Source organism: Pelecanus crispus, chromosome 10, assembly GCF_030463565.1.
Source record: "Pelecanus crispus isolate bPelCri1 chromosome 10, bPelCri1.pri, whole genome shotgun sequence".
Lineage (NCBI taxonomy): Eukaryota > Metazoa > Chordata > Aves > Pelecaniformes > Pelecanidae > Pelecanus > Pelecanus crispus.
Window position 1 is genome coordinate 10,467,070 of NC_134652.1, and position 18,182 is coordinate 10,485,251.

The 18,182-nt window shown below is 37.9% G+C and overlaps 1 protein-coding gene across 1 annotated transcript; it reads left to right on the forward strand.

The window, feature by feature from the left end:
- The first annotated feature begins 530 nt into the window (after positions 1-530).
- Positions 531-17,927, forward strand: DCLRE1A (DNA cross-link repair 1A). The gene is made up of 9 exons (XM_009489628.2): positions 531-942; positions 2,493-4,064; positions 5,259-5,392; positions 6,569-6,687; positions 8,335-8,478; positions 9,401-9,546; positions 10,585-10,739; positions 16,937-17,078; positions 17,730-17,927. Exons 1-9 carry the CDS (start codon positions 531-533, stop codon positions 17,894-17,896), a joined length of 2,991 nt encoding a protein of 996 aa, XP_009487903.1. The 3' UTR covers positions 17,897-17,927.
- Positions 17,928-18,182: the final 255 nt, after the last annotated feature.

The following is an 18,182-nucleotide window of genomic DNA, read 5'->3' on the forward strand; positions in this document are numbered from 1 at the left end:
GGCCCGCCCTGGGTGCCCGCGGCGGGGAGCGCGGTCCCTCCCGGCAGCGCCGTGCCGGCGTCGGCCTTCGCCGTGTGGTGACTCCCGGCAGCGATCCCGTGGCGGAACTCTTCGTCGTTTTCTTCTAAAATCTAACTACTTCGGGGCGGCGAGGTGGCAGTCGGGGCGCGGGGCTAGCTGGGCTTCACCTTCCGAGGCCGGGTTGGGTGCTTACGAGAGGGGTCGCCGAAGGAGATGGCTCGCCCTGCAAGGCTTTCTGCACCTTACGGACCCGGGTTTTGTTTAGCCGGAGTAATTACAAATATTCAGAGAGACGCACATTAAATTACTTTTAGGATAGGATCCACCATGCTTCTGTCCCATAACGGACTGCTGTTTGGTTTGTGGCCCAGTGTTGCTTTGTTAAAATGGAGTTCAAGTGCTTTTCTTCAGACAGTGAAGGGGGGAAGGAAGAGAAAACGTATTAGTGGAAGGAAAGATAGATTTGTGAACTGTTGCTTAAAAGCAAGGAGAATATGTCATGTGTTGCCATGGCTGAGGATGCTTTATTGGAAGAGGACATTTGGGAGTACAAATCCCTTAGGAAGCAAAAGCATCAGAGCAATTCAGAGAGTGTCTCCACACCTGTGCAGAAAGTAAGTGATGGCAGGCCAAAAAGAAAGAGAAATAGAAATAAAAAAAAATCCGTAGAAAAAACTGACACGCTTCCGAAAACCGAGCAGAGATCAAGGGCAAGTCAGGATGTAGATCAATGTAAAGATGACAGTAGCGTGCACTCGCAGGAGAGCGTGAGTAGCCTGACGGAACAGAGCTCACAAAATGCAAAGCCCATTCATGATGGATACTGCCCGAGCTGCCAGATGCCTTTCTCTTTGCTATTGGTTCAGACACCTCGATGGCACGTTGCTGAATGTTTGGATACTCCAGGATCCATTGAAAAAGGTATGAATAGAGTAAGGCAAAAGCCTTCAGAGGAGAGTTAAAGGCTCCTCACATAATGTTGCTGTAAACCTTGGGTTTTGTATTTAGTTCAAAATCTGAGATGGTAGTCGGCATGATTTTTAGAATATTATTACTGATAATTTATCAGTATTATTTTCATATGAGATTTTTGGTTCTTTCTGAAGAACATGGAAGTCTGACATGAAAATCTCATATCAGAATCTCATCTCAAACTTTGTAGAGTAGTGATAAAGATTCGTGGTTGCTTATCAAGCTCCAGTTTTAGTAGTTTATTGAAGAAATTGAAAGTGCATATGTACCATTTTAAAATAATGGAATCTGTTTCAATTACTAAGTGTCAGCAAAAAACCCTCCTTCAATTAAGAGGCTGCTACATCTGACACCAAATTTCTTTCTTCTTAGGTACAAATTTTATTATCCTGTATCTGTGTTGCTGTGTGATTTGTCCAATTGTGTATGGACAGTTGGAAGCTGAGATCAGTCTGTTAGGCTAATTTACTTGAAATGTTAGCCACTGATCTGGCATGCTTTAAAAATTTTATACAGAATTATACATGAACATTCTTGTATCCTAAGACAATATGGTTTTGTTTTGAATTCTGTATGAGAGGAATAAACCTGACTCATTCCAGTTGCTAGTTTCATGTAGGGAAATACCATGTCTGAACAGATGCAGGTATCCAACTTATGTTCTTAATACACCTCATAACTTTTGAAAAACAGAAAGCGTACAGTCAGAAAACTAGAGTAAAGGCTGTTTAGGTAACACAGTCACTTTTCTTTTTATATCTTTGTAACATTCCTTGAAGTTTTTTCTTCAGAACAATGAAATGTGGGCCCTTGAATCCTGATTTTGGCAGTGGTTTTAACTTAAGACAGCTGTGTTAACACCTCATTTCTATCTCTTACCCCCATAATTAACAGAAAAATCCTTCTGATTGATTTATGCATTCACCTTAAAATCCGCAAAGGTTAGGCTAGCAAACCCTCAGCAAAAAAGGCTTAGGGAACAGCTATAGCTTTTTTGCTGGCATCTGAATCCTGAATACTTTTTTCACATAAATACATGACCTGTGTGGTTTTTTTGCTTTGTTTTTTAATGTGTAACCTAGCTGACAAATTGAATTTCAGGTTGATTCAGAACTGAGATTTGGTTTATTCTGAAACATGTCTACTGGCCTTTTCTGGTGCTACTGCTCTGAGCTCATTGCTTGCATGTGAGACAATTCTAAACTAGAAGCCATATGATTACATTAGCACAGTATTGAAACAGGGTTAAGTACTCTTGTTGTCAGAGGGCTGTATTAGCAGTAGCTGTTTGGTTTTAGGTTGGAAACATTCTCATTTCCTGCTAGCTTGGGGCAGGCAGCTTGAAAATTACTTTTTACTTGTGTCTTCTGTCCTCCAATAGCAGCATTTATAAGCAAAAGCTTTTAGTTGTGTGTCACTTGTTATTTTTATTTTAACAATGATGCCAACTATATTTGCAGATATGTTAACATTACTTCTCTGTTTAACTGTTTTCACAGAGTGTCCTGATGGTTTACTGTGCACTTCTACCATTCCATCTCACTACAAGCGCTATAGCCATTTTCTGCTTGCAGCAAGCAGGGCAGGAGATTATCTTGTAAACTCTTCAGCAAGCACTTTGGAAAGGATGGTGACATATTCTACTGCTGTAAAGCCCAGCTGTTCCCCAAGTCATGTAGAGGAATTTTCACAGAATGAGAAACCATCTAATAATGTAAAAAATGTCCCAAATGATGGCTATACATTGATGGTACAGAGTTCACCGCAAATGAAGTCTCTAAATATTATCAGTGAAAATGCTTCCTCTTTTACGGATGTTCAAAAGTCTCAACAGACATGTCAGCTTTCACAGACCACAGATAATAGTTGTAAATTTGAATTTTATGACTTTGCATCCTCTCAAGAAAGTGGAACCGGAGAAGATCTTTGTAGTCAGAAAGATACAAGTCAGCCAAGTCTGCTACAGTCAAAAGCTGACTTCAGTGACTGTGAAATTTCTTATTCTCCGCTGAGTACTTTTGAGGAGAGTGAAGAAGAAACTGAGAAAGAGGAGAAAAAAGTAAAAAAATCACAAAACAAATTACTCAAAGTCCAGAACTTTGAAGATGAAGAATCTAATTCTGTGGTGTTTAAAACATCTGATGGACTTTTCTTACAGCAGAAGCCTCAGTGTGAGCATACCAACATGGGAAATTCCATAATTAAAAAAACCCACTGTGAAGAAGTAAATACATTGAACAATCTAGATCATAGCGTAAAAACTGTTCCTCAGAGTCACATGAACAGCAAGTTCTGTCATGCAGCATGTGTAGATAATCAGCATCAGCAAGAGGCGCTAGCCAGTGGATCCTCTTTTCCTTTTAATTGCAAGGAGGTTGAACAGCCAGAGTTGATTTCCTCTGCTGCTAAAGCAGGTAACGCAGAGTTGGAAGATACTGGTGCTTGTGCTTTGGATTCTGCATACATGAGTTTTACTGAGACATCTTCACTGCTAGTCAGAGAAGGTGCTGGGTCTCTTCTGACACAGAAAAGTAATGTTTTGAGGGACCCAAGTAACATTTTAACTAGTACAGATAAAGTGACTGCCAATGCAGTTGAAAAAATAGCTCGCCAGAAGAGTGTGCAGTCAGTAGTGGAGAAAGAAGGAAATCTTAATAAAGCTGCTGCGTGCGGTCCCAGCCCCATCTCTAAAACAGTGTCATCTCCTTCTTTAGCAAGTATGAATGCCAAATCCAGTTCTGCCAAAGAACTCAAACAAATGGACATTGGTGTTTTCTTTGGGTTAAAACCCAAAGTAAAAGAGGAAAGCAAGGTAGAGACTTGTTTGAGTGAGGGAGAGCAGATATCAAGTTCTGTAACTCCCAATGGAAAGAGGCCCAGACAGCAAAAAAGGAAAGCTGAAGGGTCTGTGGAAGATGTAGAAGCAGTTATAGAAAGTTCAAGGAAAAATAGAGCCTTTGCAGATGCAAGTGCTGGTGGCCAACGAAGGTGGACAAAAAAATTGAAACATTTGCCTACCACAGGTGAAGGAACAAGAAAAAAACACTGCCCTTTCTACAAGAAAATACCAGGTGAGAGCTAACTCTTGCTTTTTGTAGAGGTTAACTAAGTTTGGCTTGAGTGTTGTATTTTTTTCCTAATTTTAGGTTTCAGTATTCTTCACTCTTCATAACCATTTAGGCCGCAGCTCATAGTGAATTTTCTTTCCTCTATCTGATAAAATAGATGCAGATCTCCAGCATAAGGTGATTGGAGAACTACAGTCAGCAATGGCTTCATCAGTGAAGTGCAGTGAAATAATCAGCTCAGGAAAATTATTTCAAGGACTGACTTTTGCATGTTTTTGACAGAGTAAAAAACATAAGCAGTATTGAAAGATGGATCTACTTTCTTCAATGATTTTGAATGTATCCCTTGTTAATATTCACTTCTAATTCCTGAATTTAATCTTTTACATTGCTTCAGTTGTGCCTGAAAATAGGGCTGTCAATAGCAAGTGTTTCCTTACAGTAAGTTAAAAAAATTGAGTTTAATTTTCTATTTGAAATTCACAAGTGTTAGAAATGTGAAGTCCTACAACTGTGAAAACAAAGATGTGAAAACCAAGCAGAAGAATTTAGCTAAGGCAACAGCCAAGAATTTCTCAGAATCTCCTCAAGCAATTACATAAAATACGGGATGATGGGCCAGTGACTTAAAAAGCTTCAAATCCTCACAGTTCTGTTTACCACTGAAGGACTGTCTTAGTCTTAGGTAGATACTTGAGGAAGCCAAATACAAATATATTAGTGATCCTAAGTGCCAAGCTCCTGCCTGAAGACTGACCTGTAAGTCTTTGTGGGGTTAACCAGTATCATGGGTTCCATGATTTCCTGTTTTATTTTGTGTTAAGACATTGGTGTTAGATTTTAATCTATGTGAACTTTCAAAAATACCAGCTGAATGCAGATAAATGTGTCTTATTCGCTTAACCAGTTGCCATCTGTATAGGATGGCAGCTGAGCAACAGATATTTGAGAGGCCCGTGAAAGTATTTTTGTGTGGACACTGTTAAATTTTTATTTTAATAAGTGAAAATCCTTTTTGTGACTGTTGACTCATATGCAAACCATGCTCATCTTTAAATGGCTCCTTCAGCTGTGTGCAGTGTAACTGTATTACATTTTACTTTGGAAGAAAGAAAAAGAACAAAAGGAACATCTAATCAAAAACTAGTTCTGAACTATGCATGTTTACTGACTGCTTCTCTTCCCTTTTTGCTGTAGGAACTGGTATTACAGTTGATGCTTTCCAGTATGGAGAAATTGAAGGCTGCACAGCTTACTTCCTTACTCATTTTCACTCTGATCACTATTGTGGGCTAACAAAAAACTTCATGTTTCCAATCTACTGTAATAAGGTAAGGTTTTCCAAGATTACAAGATATTATCAAATCCATATGCAACTATAATTACTTTTATACTGATGCAAGTAAATAGAAGATTAGAGGTTCCAATGTTGGGTCAATTAGACATAGTGGATATGTATAGGGGAATCTGGGTTTCCCTTGTAAGAAATTCTTACTCTGATTTGATTGACGAAGATTAGTGAAACTTTCCTGTCTAGATACCATGAAAAAATTCAGGTTTAAAAGGGTCTCTAGAGGTCACATAGTCTGATCTCCTGCACAATGCAGGTCTAACTTCAAAGTTAGATCAGACTGCAGAGAGCTTTTGTTGGTCAGATTTTGAAAACAGGACAAATTCTGCTGTTTCTTCACAACCTGTTGCAGTGCTTACCCGCTCTGAAATTTTTTCCTAGTATACAATTGAAATGTCCCTTTTTGCAACTTGAGACTGTAGCTTGTTCTTTTTGTGTGCATCATGGAGGATAATCTGGCTCCATCTTCTCTATAACTCTGTTCAAGTGATGGAGGTCTAAAATTAGATTCTGCTTAAGCCATCTCTTCTCCACATTCACTAAATGGAGTTCTTTTAACCTGGTCCTGTGTGTCCTGTACTTCAGGCTGCTGAATGGCCAAGACTGCCATTAGCTATTGTATGTCCAACCAACTCGTCTTTATTCATAACATGGTAGGGCACCTCGCCTAATCAACCCATCCAGAACCTGCATCAAAAATCTATTTCTCATTTACTCTGGAAGTCTCCTGGAATGCTTCTGTCCTGTGTTGCCTTTCCAGTAGGTGTTGGGGTGACTGCAGTCCCCCGTGATAAGATCCAAGGCCCATGACCTGGAAATTTCTGCAGCTGTCTGAAGAAGGTTTTGCCCACCTCCTCTTCTTGACTTGGCGATCTGTAACAGATGTTATACCTCCTTGTTTGCCTCCTCTCTGATTCTAATCCATAACCTTTAGACAGGCTTTTAAAAGTTTGATTTTTTAAGACAGCTTTTTTTCAGTTTGCTTTTTGAGAGGTGAAATGCTACTGAAAGGCTTGATTATACCCAGGATCTCATAGTTTCTCATAGTTTCCTCTAAGCCAGACAGTCTGGCTTTGAGAGCCTTTGTTTCTAAAATAAACAAAGGCTTTTTTTAGATTTTGTTCCTATTCCATCTTAAATCCTTTCCCTGTTACAGATAACTGGCAACCTGGTGAAGAGCAAACTTCGAGTCAAAGAGCAGTACATCCATGTGCTGCCGATGGACACAGAATGTATAGTGAATGGGATCAAAGTGTTGTTGCTCGATGCCAATCAGTATGTATCATTGCATTTGTCGTGGAATATTTGTGTGTATAGAACATCAGAGATAAATAGCTGTACAGATACAGTTTATGTTTTCATGATTTTTATGTTTCAGTGGATCTGAACAAATGAGGGTGAAAATACTTCACATTCCTGAGTTGGCTTAGTAACATGCATTTTCATTTCAGAAGTGAATTAGGCATGTAGGAGCCTAAATTTCTTGCAAGCAGTTAGCTTTTGAAATAGGTGAATTATTTTTGAAAATGAAACTTAGGCTTTTTTGATAATTTGAGCTTCACTTTTTTTTTTTTGGTTGTAATGAGCATGTAGTGTTAGCCACACATAGCTCTATAATTTTTAAGCTTGTTGAGAGGTTGAATGATTTTTCTAGTGGTCTGGACACTTTAGTTTTTGGTGTCTAGTTGGGAACATCTTAGATTTGATTATCAGATATGTTAGGTTTCTGTAGCTTCAACTGAAGATAATGAAATCTTCAGATAAAGAAAAATATAGTACTTTGGATCCCAGAAGAGACAAAACCTAGCCAACATTTTGAAATTTCTGTCCAACGTCATACTGGCACTGTGTGGTAATGCTGGATTGTAAGTTCAGTAGCACCTGACTTCCAGCCCTGTGGTCTTGCCATTCTGCCTCTTGGTACCTTATTTGGCTATGGGCTGGAGGAAAAGTCCTTTCCCTGAAGTACATATTGAAACTCAGCACTGTGTCACAGCTGGTTTGAATATTACTTATCTTAGGATTTGTTTATAGTTGGAGAGATAAGATTCCATTAAGTCCTTTGAGAACCCTTTCTGGGAATGAAGGAAGCCTTGTTGCTTGTGTAATTTGGACAGTTCTCATTTTTCCTGTTTGTGTCTCTGATCCCCTGCTTCAATTTAAAAGGCATATAAACCTTAGGTACAAAGTTCAACTTTTTGGAGAGTTCACCAATTCTGGGATTTTAGCTCTGATTCATGCCAGTTTTTCCTTTTTTGAGATGTCATTTACCCTTTACAGATGATTCATGTCCGAAATAGTCCCACTGGTCTGAGCACTTGCCCTTCAGACAGCTTTGGTGAGGACCTGCAGAAGGTGCAGTGGATTCACTGAGGCCAATAAGAGAATTGTATTTATAACCAGGCAATTCTGGATGGAGGATAATGCTTAAAATCTGCAAATAGAATTTAAAAGGAAATGCTTCAGTAAGTCCTGCAGGAATAAAGATGCACCTGCGATAATACAATTCTGTTGCTCCTGAATAAGAATGCTGCTTCTCTTTGGTGTGCTGTTTCCCCTTTGAATCAAGTAATAGGACCTCAGAGGTTGCAACTGAGGCAGCATCTTTGTCGTACCTAGAAGAAGACAGAGCATCCCAAAAAGGCAGTTAATGCTTGATTACTTTACTGTTGGTGTGGGTTTTTTTCCTCCCTCCATCTCAGCTGAGAGCTCAAGTCCAGCTTGTCTATTGCCATAAGGTTCGCTTCAGAGTTCCTTTAGAAATCAGGAATTTCTAGCTAAATTAGGCTGCATAGTAGCTGTGATTTAAAATGCTGTTCTGCACACCTTCCTGCTACTGAAGAGTGGTATATGTCTTAAGGCAGTTTATCAGTATAGAGAACTAACATAATTTGTATGGGTTGGTTTGTTTGTTTGTTTCAGTTGTCCAGGTGCAACAATGATCCTTTTCTGTCTACCTAGTGGAACTGTTATTCTGCACACAGGAGACTTCAGGGCAAATCCTTCTATGGAGCGCTACCCTGCTTTGATCGGTCGGCAAGTCCACACCCTTTACCTTGATACTACGTAAGCTGTGTTTAATTTTATTTTTTCAATATAACCCTTTTTTCAGTTTGGTAAGACTTTAGATGAGCCAAATAAATGTAAGTATAAATGACATTACTGTTTTAACACTTGTTAGCTCTATTTAGGGTTGAATAAAATCAGATATTTATTGAAAGTCCATGTATGTCTAGCTTGTTCATCTGTTACGTTGTTACATGAGAGAATAAAAGTGGGTAGTGGAAAAGATGCTAAAGTACTTGCTGAGATGGCCTTATTATTTATAAGTGTTATTAATTTCTGGGTGTCAAAATTCATACGTTGACTGTTCAGCTCTAAAGCAAGAGGTTCATGGAACATTGGTTTTATGTGGATGCAACACTGTTATAAAGAGGGGTGGGGGGAGAATTCAGAGAGTGAAAGAATGCCAAATGGTTAAATCAGTTGTCTAGGTTTTCATTAGAGTTTTCTCTGACTCATGTGTATAAAATTGTTTTTCTGTGTATGATGGCTAATGCCCAGCTGCAGTCTTTTGTTTCTGTTCATATGTTTCTGTGAATGAATAATGCCTTATGTTGTGGTTTGTGTGCGTGACAAAAAATAGACATAAGGATGTAATTAGTACGTGATACAAATACCTAGCTTGAAAGAGCACTTGGTATTTACAGAGGAAAAAACCTGCAGAATTGAGTGTCAGTGTCAGACAAGTGAATAGTTGTAGAGAAAAGACTGATACACTCAATGTAAATTTTATTGCAACTATTTCATCTGGGCACCTCAGTGGTTTCTAATAAATAGATTGCAAGTAGACTGAAATTATGTAGAAGGATAAGATCTTTTTCATTACTTTGTTATTGTATGCATGCAGTTTTGAGGGCTGCCTTGGTAAATTCAGATGTCTTCTATCTTGTGTAACAAAGTGGTATATCTTGTTTCCATGCTCCAGATACTGTAGCCCTGAATACACTTTTCCTTCTCAACAAGAAGTTATCCAGTTTGCTGTCAATACTGCCTTTGAGACAGTGACTTTAAACCCGCGTACTCTAGTTGTCTGTGGCACCTATTCCATTGGAAAAGAAAAAGTTTTTTTAGGTATGTAAAAGAAGTGTACTGGATCAAATAACTAAATAAATATCTGTCAGTGTTAAAAGACCTTTTTCTTAAGATGTAAAGGGTCACTTAGTCAGATATTGTGTAAAGAAGTTAAATATATTTAATAATCCTACTGCTAGTTTTTTAGTTTTCTAATCAATAAGTTTTAACTTTCTGAAAGAAATATTTTTCTGCCATGTTTACAATATACAGAACGCCAATTTGGATAGTAAATGAATGAATCTAATCAATTGTGGTGGAAAAGTTGCTAATGGCAATTAAAAAAACATAAATGAGGTCTTTATGACATTTTTGGTGTTAATAATCTTGTGTTGACAAGAAACAGCAAAGGGATATTAATTATTTTTAAACTTCTATTTTGCTAACAGTTTTTCCTTCCAGGTTTATATTACGTATTTTCCTAAATATTTATAGTAATCTGTTTTAATGAAATCAGTTTTAACGAAGCATTCCCCAAAAGAAAGCACATCTTTTCTGACTTAATGAAAATCTTGTGTGCTACACTTAACTCGGTTATAGCATTAGGAACCAACATGATTGCTCAAATGTATACTCTAGAGCAGGCAGCTCTGCTCCATTTGTGCTTTTGACTATATTTAAAGTCATCAATACAAGATTTACTTTCACTGAAATTTAGTCTGTTTTTAACATGGGCAGTTTGTCATAAATTCCAAAAACTCCACGTGTTTCTGGCTTCCTTGAAATAAATGCCAGTTTGCCTTGATAACATTCTACCAAAGAAGTATGACTTAGAACTTATCAATGTACTTCTATTCTCCTTCTCTTTCCAACAGTCACTCACAATTCTGGTGCTAAAACATAGGAGCCAGAGTTTTTTAACAGCCATTACAGATTTCTTGTCTTAATTTTAGAATATGGAACACTGTATCCTGTTGAATATGGATTTTTTCAATAGTAAAAATGATCCAGTGCAATAATTAGGAATATCTCCAAAACAAGCAAAAAATGAACTCTTACAATTTTCTTTATCTGATTTCTTCCCAATTAATCCTAAAGCAATTGCTGAAGTTCTGGGCTCAAAAGCAAGTATGTCCCGTGATAAGTACAAAACATTGCAGTGCTTTGAGTCAGCAGCTGTTAATTCCCTCATCAGTGTGGATTGGGATGGGACTTTGCTTCACGTTCTTCCCATGATGCAAATTAATTTTAAGGTAAGTTCAGAAAATACACTCTGTTGATCAACCTGCCTGCTAATCTTACTGTTGGCTCCTCCCAACCGGTGTTGTGTTCGGCGCTTTTTAACCTCTTGTCAGATCATATTTCTTTAGTAAAGTTTTGACATGTAGCAATACGTTGAAAATGAAATGCAATTAAACATTAATATCTGTCTCCAAACATGATGCACAAAAGGTGTAATTTCACTTCAATGCGGTGCTTGTACAAGATCAGATGAGGGTTGTTCAAAGGCTTGCTCTTTGTGGGCCTTTTTGAAGTAGGTTTATGTAATGACTGCAGGATCTGTCCTATTAGCAATTAATATATTGTGACATGGAGTCACTGTTTTCAGCCTGTCTTTTACCTGGTAAGATGTAGGAAAAGAGAAAGGATTTTCTGCCTGTGAGTCTCTTTGTTTTGAGGCAGCCTGTGAACATGGCCAACTTCCAGCCTGGTGTTTGGTAAAAAAGGAATAGGGTTCTCCATGTTCATCTCAGTTCAATTTCCATGTATTTATAATCATATTTTCATCTTTTAAAAGAATATTCTCTCTTCTTCTGTGCTGGAGATTTACATGGAGATAAGGATACTTGAAAATCAGTGAAAACTCACACATAAACAAATACACATATTGAGTGAATTGAAGGACACCTCGTATATACACATGCTTTAGTTTTTCCACACAATCTTCTCTAATATTTGTAGCAGAAGCAAGTAAAACAGTTTATTTTAAGACATTGTTTTGTTTAAGTTGACTTCAAATGCACATTTCAGTTGAGATTTGAGACAGTGGGTTTTTGTCGTTGAGAGACTTTTGTGGGAATTTCTTAGGAAAGGTGACTAATTCCTGGGGGGAAAGAAAGTTTTTCTAAACAGATGACAAAATACAGAATGGCATTAAAGCAAAGCAGCAGGCTCTAGATTAAAGGTAACCTGGAAGAAAACTAGTGGTCGCTTACGCCTTACAGACTTGGATTCATTTTCCTGCTTTGCTTCAGGCCTGCTGTGCCATCTCAAACAAATCCTTCAGAGCAAGATGGTATTTAGCTTCAGGACCAGTCAAGGTCAGAGTTGACCTAAAAAGGAGAAAAAGAGGCTATAAAATGTGGATGGGAGCTGCAGGAGATAGAACTTAATATCTTAATGTTTTAATGTTGTTCTATCATCTTTTCCACAGTGGGGCAGAAAATGAGTAACAGAAATGTGTATGGATTTATTTTTAATGTGTTTTGTTGTCTTAAACAGTAATATATTTTAGTTTCTTCTGCAGATTTTTGGGTTGTTACGTGATTCTGCTGTCATGTGTCCCAGCATGTATGGTGTACTCATGTGGCTGGACTTTCAGGCAGAGGGTGTGATTATACACAAGGGTGTCTAGACAGCATTACTTCTCGGAGAGAAGCAGTTGTATCATGTGCAGGGTCTCATCTCTGAGAACAGGAGTTTCTAGACAAATCTACAGCGTGCCAGGAGCGATGCTTGGACCCTGGAAAGGGCCAAGAAAGATTAAAGGCACAGTGATTTAGTGGACAAGAGTCCTGGTGCAACAGCCATGGCCCTCTGTACTGGGGCTTTGACTTCATGTGTGAAGCTCTTGGAATGCGGTCTCGTGCTATCATTGGTCATTTTGTGTCCACATAAGTTAGGCATGGTAGGTAGACTTCCAGAGTGCTAAACATCCAATGAGGCCAGTAGCTAAATGAATGCCCAGGTGGAATGTAGCATCAGTAAAATGTGGAGAATGTGAAATACTTAAAGATGAGCTTGTATCAGTTCATATGGTATTTATGTTATTTCTGCTCCAGCAGAATCAGTAAACATGACATCAGAAAAGACAGTATTTTTAAGAATACATTATGTGATCAGTTGTAATCACATTTGAATTAAAGAATGATGAATGATATCATCCTGTTTTTACAGACCATGTAAATGTTTATGTCATCGTTTCCAGTTGCATGTTTTTGTCTTCTGCTGGATTATACAAGTTTTGTCCTGAATTACTGTCTCATTACTGGGAAAGCCAGAATTTTTTAGTGATCCTCATCACTAAATGCCAATGCCTTCATTATCTTCTGGGTCTTTCCTACCTCTTCTGTTTTATTTGATCCATAGCCCTACTCAGAAACACAATCCTACTTCTTAATTTGGGCTAATTTCCTGCTTGTTTAGTTTCAGCTGTGAACCTACAAATCCATTAAGTCTTTGTGGGAGTATTCTCAGTCAAAATCTCAGATTCAGTCCTTATTTAGTAAATTGAGTACACCTGTGATCTTGTCCATCAGTTGCCTTTTTAGTAGAATGCAAACAGCCAAACCCTGATGGTATATTATAGTATCTCCTAGAAGCCCCAGTTTTATACCCTTTTTTTCCCCTGTTATGCTCTTTACTAATAGAAAAAAACCCCAAACTGGTCTGTGTTCCAGGCTTGATAGTTTTAAGAACTGTGGCATAATTCTTCTGCCTTTTATTACTGAAAAAATTCTCTCATCTGTTTCTAGATAAAGAAGAAAAAGCTGCATAAGCTACATGTGCTTACCACAACTGAAGCCTAGTTTGTGGTAACTGTTGATAAAACTGTACTTGCCCCAGGAAAGCTTCCATGTTTCTGTAGCTGACTGGTCCCAAGACTAAATCTGGATGCCCACAGCTTTCCTTTCTACCCCAAGTAGAGAGGAAATGAGTTCATCGTTTTGAGATGCTCCTGCATATGCTTCCTTGTTCACAGGCTTTCTGCTGTGATCAGGGGCTTTTTTCTTCTGATCAGTGAGTCTCCAGATTGCTGGAAAATGTTACAATTTTTTAAAAAACATTGATATTATTTTGCATGCGTGTTCAGGAATTTTAGAAGTATTTTTGCAGTCTCTGTTGTGAATATGGTTTTCCTTTTTGGTGGCATTGTCCAGCTGCTTAATTCCAGTTTTCGGGCTATCTGAAATCTGCTTTTCTCCATGTTGATTTTCAGGAGTAATATCAAGCACGTGTTTTCATTTTGGAGTCAGCTGTTTTATTATTTGTGAACAACTAGCTTAGCTGTTCATGTATGATTTATAAACACTGTATTGATTCAGCAGAGAGCATCATTCACCTAAAAGCCGCAGGCGCTTAGAAAAGTACAGAAACCTCTCTCTCTCTTTCCCCTAGTTACCAGAGTTTAAAGACTGATGTTGGTACCTTCTGCCTAGAACTGAAGCAAACAAAAATAGTGACCGTAATTGTGGTAAATCCACTATGAAAAACAGGTGGTTCAGTGAATGTTTTTTTGACAGGTTGAAAGATGATTTTTGTAAACCCACAGCATCCTCAGAATATGTGCTGTACCCCAGATTTTCACTTGGCCAAAGATTTGGTGACAATACTGTATGGTGCGCTTCCCTTTTCTGCTTGAGCTGCCTGTGTCAAGATGTGCACATTTCTATACAAACACAGCCACAGTGAGGGAAACTGTGCTGCCTGGCTTGAATGTTTCCATCACTTTTTATCTTCAAACAGTTATTTGAATATTGAATTCTGGGCAATTTTCTATCACTGCATCAGGAGTTGCGTCACTGTCCCAAAAATCTGTTGAAGAAACAAGTTCAAATTTGAGAAGAAAGTGTATCTTTTCTGCTTTATAAATTCATATAGTCTCGATCTGTAGTTAGGGTGAAAGCAGTCCCATTCATAATATTGAATAACTGGCCAGGTATCACTGGTCTTGATGTATTTTATCTAGGCCTTATGACTGCCCCCTTGAAAAGAAACAGTACTTGAAATGAGAGTTTGGCTAAGATGTGTGAAGTCTGAAGGGTAAAACTAGAAAGAACAAGCCATAGGGGATCAGAGGCAGCAAAAATACAGTGGCAGAGGAGTAAGTTTTTTGTGTTGTATTGGTGTTGGATTTGACGGGGTTCTTTGTTCATTTGGTTTTCTCCTATGTATAGTTCTGGCTTTCTTGAGGAGTTCGTTTATTAGGAGTTGATTTCAAACTTTCTTCAGGTGCTGCCCAGGTCAAAAGTGAGATGACATGCTATAGGTTCATGCTCTGGATATTCTTAAGGGATAACATTTACATGAATTTAAAAAAAATATATTTATAATTTTTATATGTGTGTTTTTTCAGTTAAAACATTTATAGAAATAAAACATAGATTGCTGCAGTATTGCAAGTGGACTCGATATATGAAAAGGAAAGATTTAAAAAAAAAAAAACCACCCAACCTCAAAGAGATGTGGTACTTCACTGCAATACTTGGTTTTACTCCAGTAAAATACAGGGATTGCTGTGTGTACTGATGAATAGCTGACCTTGAATAAGCCAAATGAGTTTAAGTGGTGTTAGGGCTGATTGTAAATTAACTATTTAATCATGTTTCAGTCATCTTGTACCTTATGGATTCTGTTTGCATGTACTGCTGACTTCAGCGACACTGTACATTACAGGCTGTCATGGTGATTGAAGGAGGCTGATTTAGCAGTGAAATATATTTTCCATTTTAAAAGGATGAAGGTTTGGAACAGCATTGGCTGAAGAAATAAGAAATGTAATGTGTATTTAAAGTGGATTTGTTATAAATAAACATGGTAGTAATTTGTTTTGTGGAAGGAGGCCATCTTTTCTAAAGTGCATGCATGGTTCTTTTGCAACAAACAGTTTTTTGTAACAGTCAGTCAAAAATTGAGGCTTCTGCCACTTGAATCTGCAGTGGAAGATTTCTAGAGAACTGGGGTCTTCAGGTCTGTGCACCTCTCTTATGTTGCTTAGCTCAGTAATGTCTTGTACTAGCGTGGAGGTGAGATTTTTCAAAAGGGCCTGTGAACGCAATGCACAAATAGTTTTTTATGAGATTGAAATTGCATCCTTAATGTGAATGTTACACACTTGATTTATAACAAAATTTGAAAGCAGATTAGCATTGGTTAATATAATAATCATTGTATTTGAAGTACTGTATTTAGATTTCATTAGAGCAAGAGGAGTAAATATGTGAATTATTACCTTAAGCTATGTTAATCTTCCTAAAATGAAGTGTGAAGGAGAATTAGATGGCTACAGTTGTATCTTTTACCTAGTGAAGACTGAAGATTTGCAGCGTATTAAGTCATGGCAGATAGCCATAATTCCTGGTGCTGAATGAAACGTGTGTTGTGGGAGGGTTTTTTTGTTGTTCCTTAATGTGCCCAGTTTGATGGATTCAGTATGTTGCTACTGGACGTTGTACTGAAGGTGGTGTTAAATGTGGCAGTGTCACAGGCAGCTTTCTGCTTCCCTGCTTAATAATTTTCAAGTATCTGACAGGTTAGTTAGTGTTCTATCACAGCCTATCTATCCCCCTCTCCCCACCTTTTTTTAATCAGTCTTTATATCAGCAGCAGGAAGAGAACTACAAAATAAAGCTCATGATTTTGAGTTCTGTCATCTTGTAGGGCTTTCAAATGGAGAATGTGCCTTTAAGATTTTATACAGGACACATGAAATTGATTTTCTATTTTTGGTTTGAAATAATACTGACTTCACTTTAGCCAGGAATAGGATTGTACATTCCTTATACATCCCTCTCATTCTTTTCCTGATCCTAGCTTAAACAACATTGAAGGATAACTTAGCCAACTTGGAAACTTTTTCAAGTTAATTTTTCTTAGAGTGAAGAGATGAGAGGCATTTTCCTTCCTGTCATGAATGGAGATGTGATAAAACATGGTTTAGTGTTCAGAGCAACACTCAACTCATGCACTGACTTGCTGCAATTTTTTGGGTAGTTCACTTAATCTTTAAGCACCTCTGGGCATGAGCAGATATCAGGATGTCAGTGGCACTTTAAATTAACCAGGTGATTTTGCACTGAAGCAGGCTTTCACCATCTTTTATCACCACTCAGCTGCAAGAGTGCTGACCTCCAGCTGAGAGGAGGAAATGAATGACTTAAGGGGCAAGATCTATAAGAAGATGTGATTACGCCTGATGTGTTCTGACCTGTAATGTGTAGCTGTTAAAGGTGCTTATTCAGATGAAGCAATTGAGATCCTATGGTAAAAGGTGCTCTGCAAATATAAATATTTATCGTTAATAATTTCAAGGCAGATGGTATTTAAAATAAAGTTCATATCAAAACACAAAAATAAAATTTAGTCTGAAGTTTCTCCATCATGAAATCTCCAATCTTTAGACTAATGAGCTATTTAATCGGATTCAGTATATGCTATATTTTTTTCACAGGGCTTGCAAGATCACTTGAACAAGTTTTCTGAGAACTTTGATCAAGTTCTGGCTTTCAAACCTACTGGGTGGACCTACTCTGATTCATGCCTTTCTCTGGTGGATATCAAACCTCAGACAAGAGGAAAGATCACCATATATGGTATGAGTGGTAAAGATTCAGCAATTTAGTTTTATGTGGATGGTTTTCATATTTTTTATTCTGGAAACTCCTACTGTTCATTGTAACTAAGGCTTTTTCTGATAACTTGTTGAGAAAGTGAACAGATGGATCTCTCCAGGAGAGATCTGTGAACTGAGTAATCGAGAACACTGTGAATGCAGATTTTTACATACATTTTTCTCCTATCCTCCTCTTTCAAATAAAGACTTTTATCTGATATATGTAGAGACTTCAGGGGTGAAATCTTGGCCTGGCTGATGCTGGTGGCAGTGCACTTCCAGAGCCAAGATTTCATCCTGTACTTCACTCATTTGAGAGACTGTGGGTCTTCCTCTCAGTTCTTATTGGTAGGTGGAAATGAATCTCTTAAAATTTTGACATTCATTTAACCAAATGCTTGGTGTCACTCAGTTTGTACTGATGAATGACTTGATAACTTAATGCAAGGTAATCTTTTCAGAAGGAAAATCTGGGTTTTCGTTTTACTTTAGCTATAAAGTCCAGTTTATGAACTCCAATATGAATTTAAAAAAATGTTATCTAAAGTATTTCTTAGCTGGAAGGCTTGCAAAAGTATTTTGGCAAGAAGCTAAGTAGACTGACAGATCTTTGTGCTTTGTTTCATTTCAGGGATTCCTTACAGTGAACACAGTAGTTACCTGGAAATGAAGCGTTTTGTTCAATGGTTGAAGCCACAGAAAATCATCCCCACTGTAAACGTTGGTGACTGGAGAGCCAGAAGCTTGATGGAGAAGCATTTTAGAGACTGGATGATTGAGGGCAGTAGGCATAAATAAATATAAGGAAGAGTGTTTTTTTCAAAGGAGGTAGGCGGGAGTGGGAATTGTGAGTTCCTGTGAGTTTTGTTTAACTCCTTTTTCCATGGAGCTTTCTTTGGGGAGAATTAAGCTGCTATTCTCCTGAGAAAGCTGAACTTGGAAAAAAAAAAAAGAAAAAAAAAAGAAAAAAGGCACCTTGCTTTCTCATGTACCCACTACTTATTTTTCCCATAACTTAATAACATTTTCTGCAAATGCATATTTCAGGTTATTTTTATCTTACTCCTTTTTCCCCCTTCTTAAT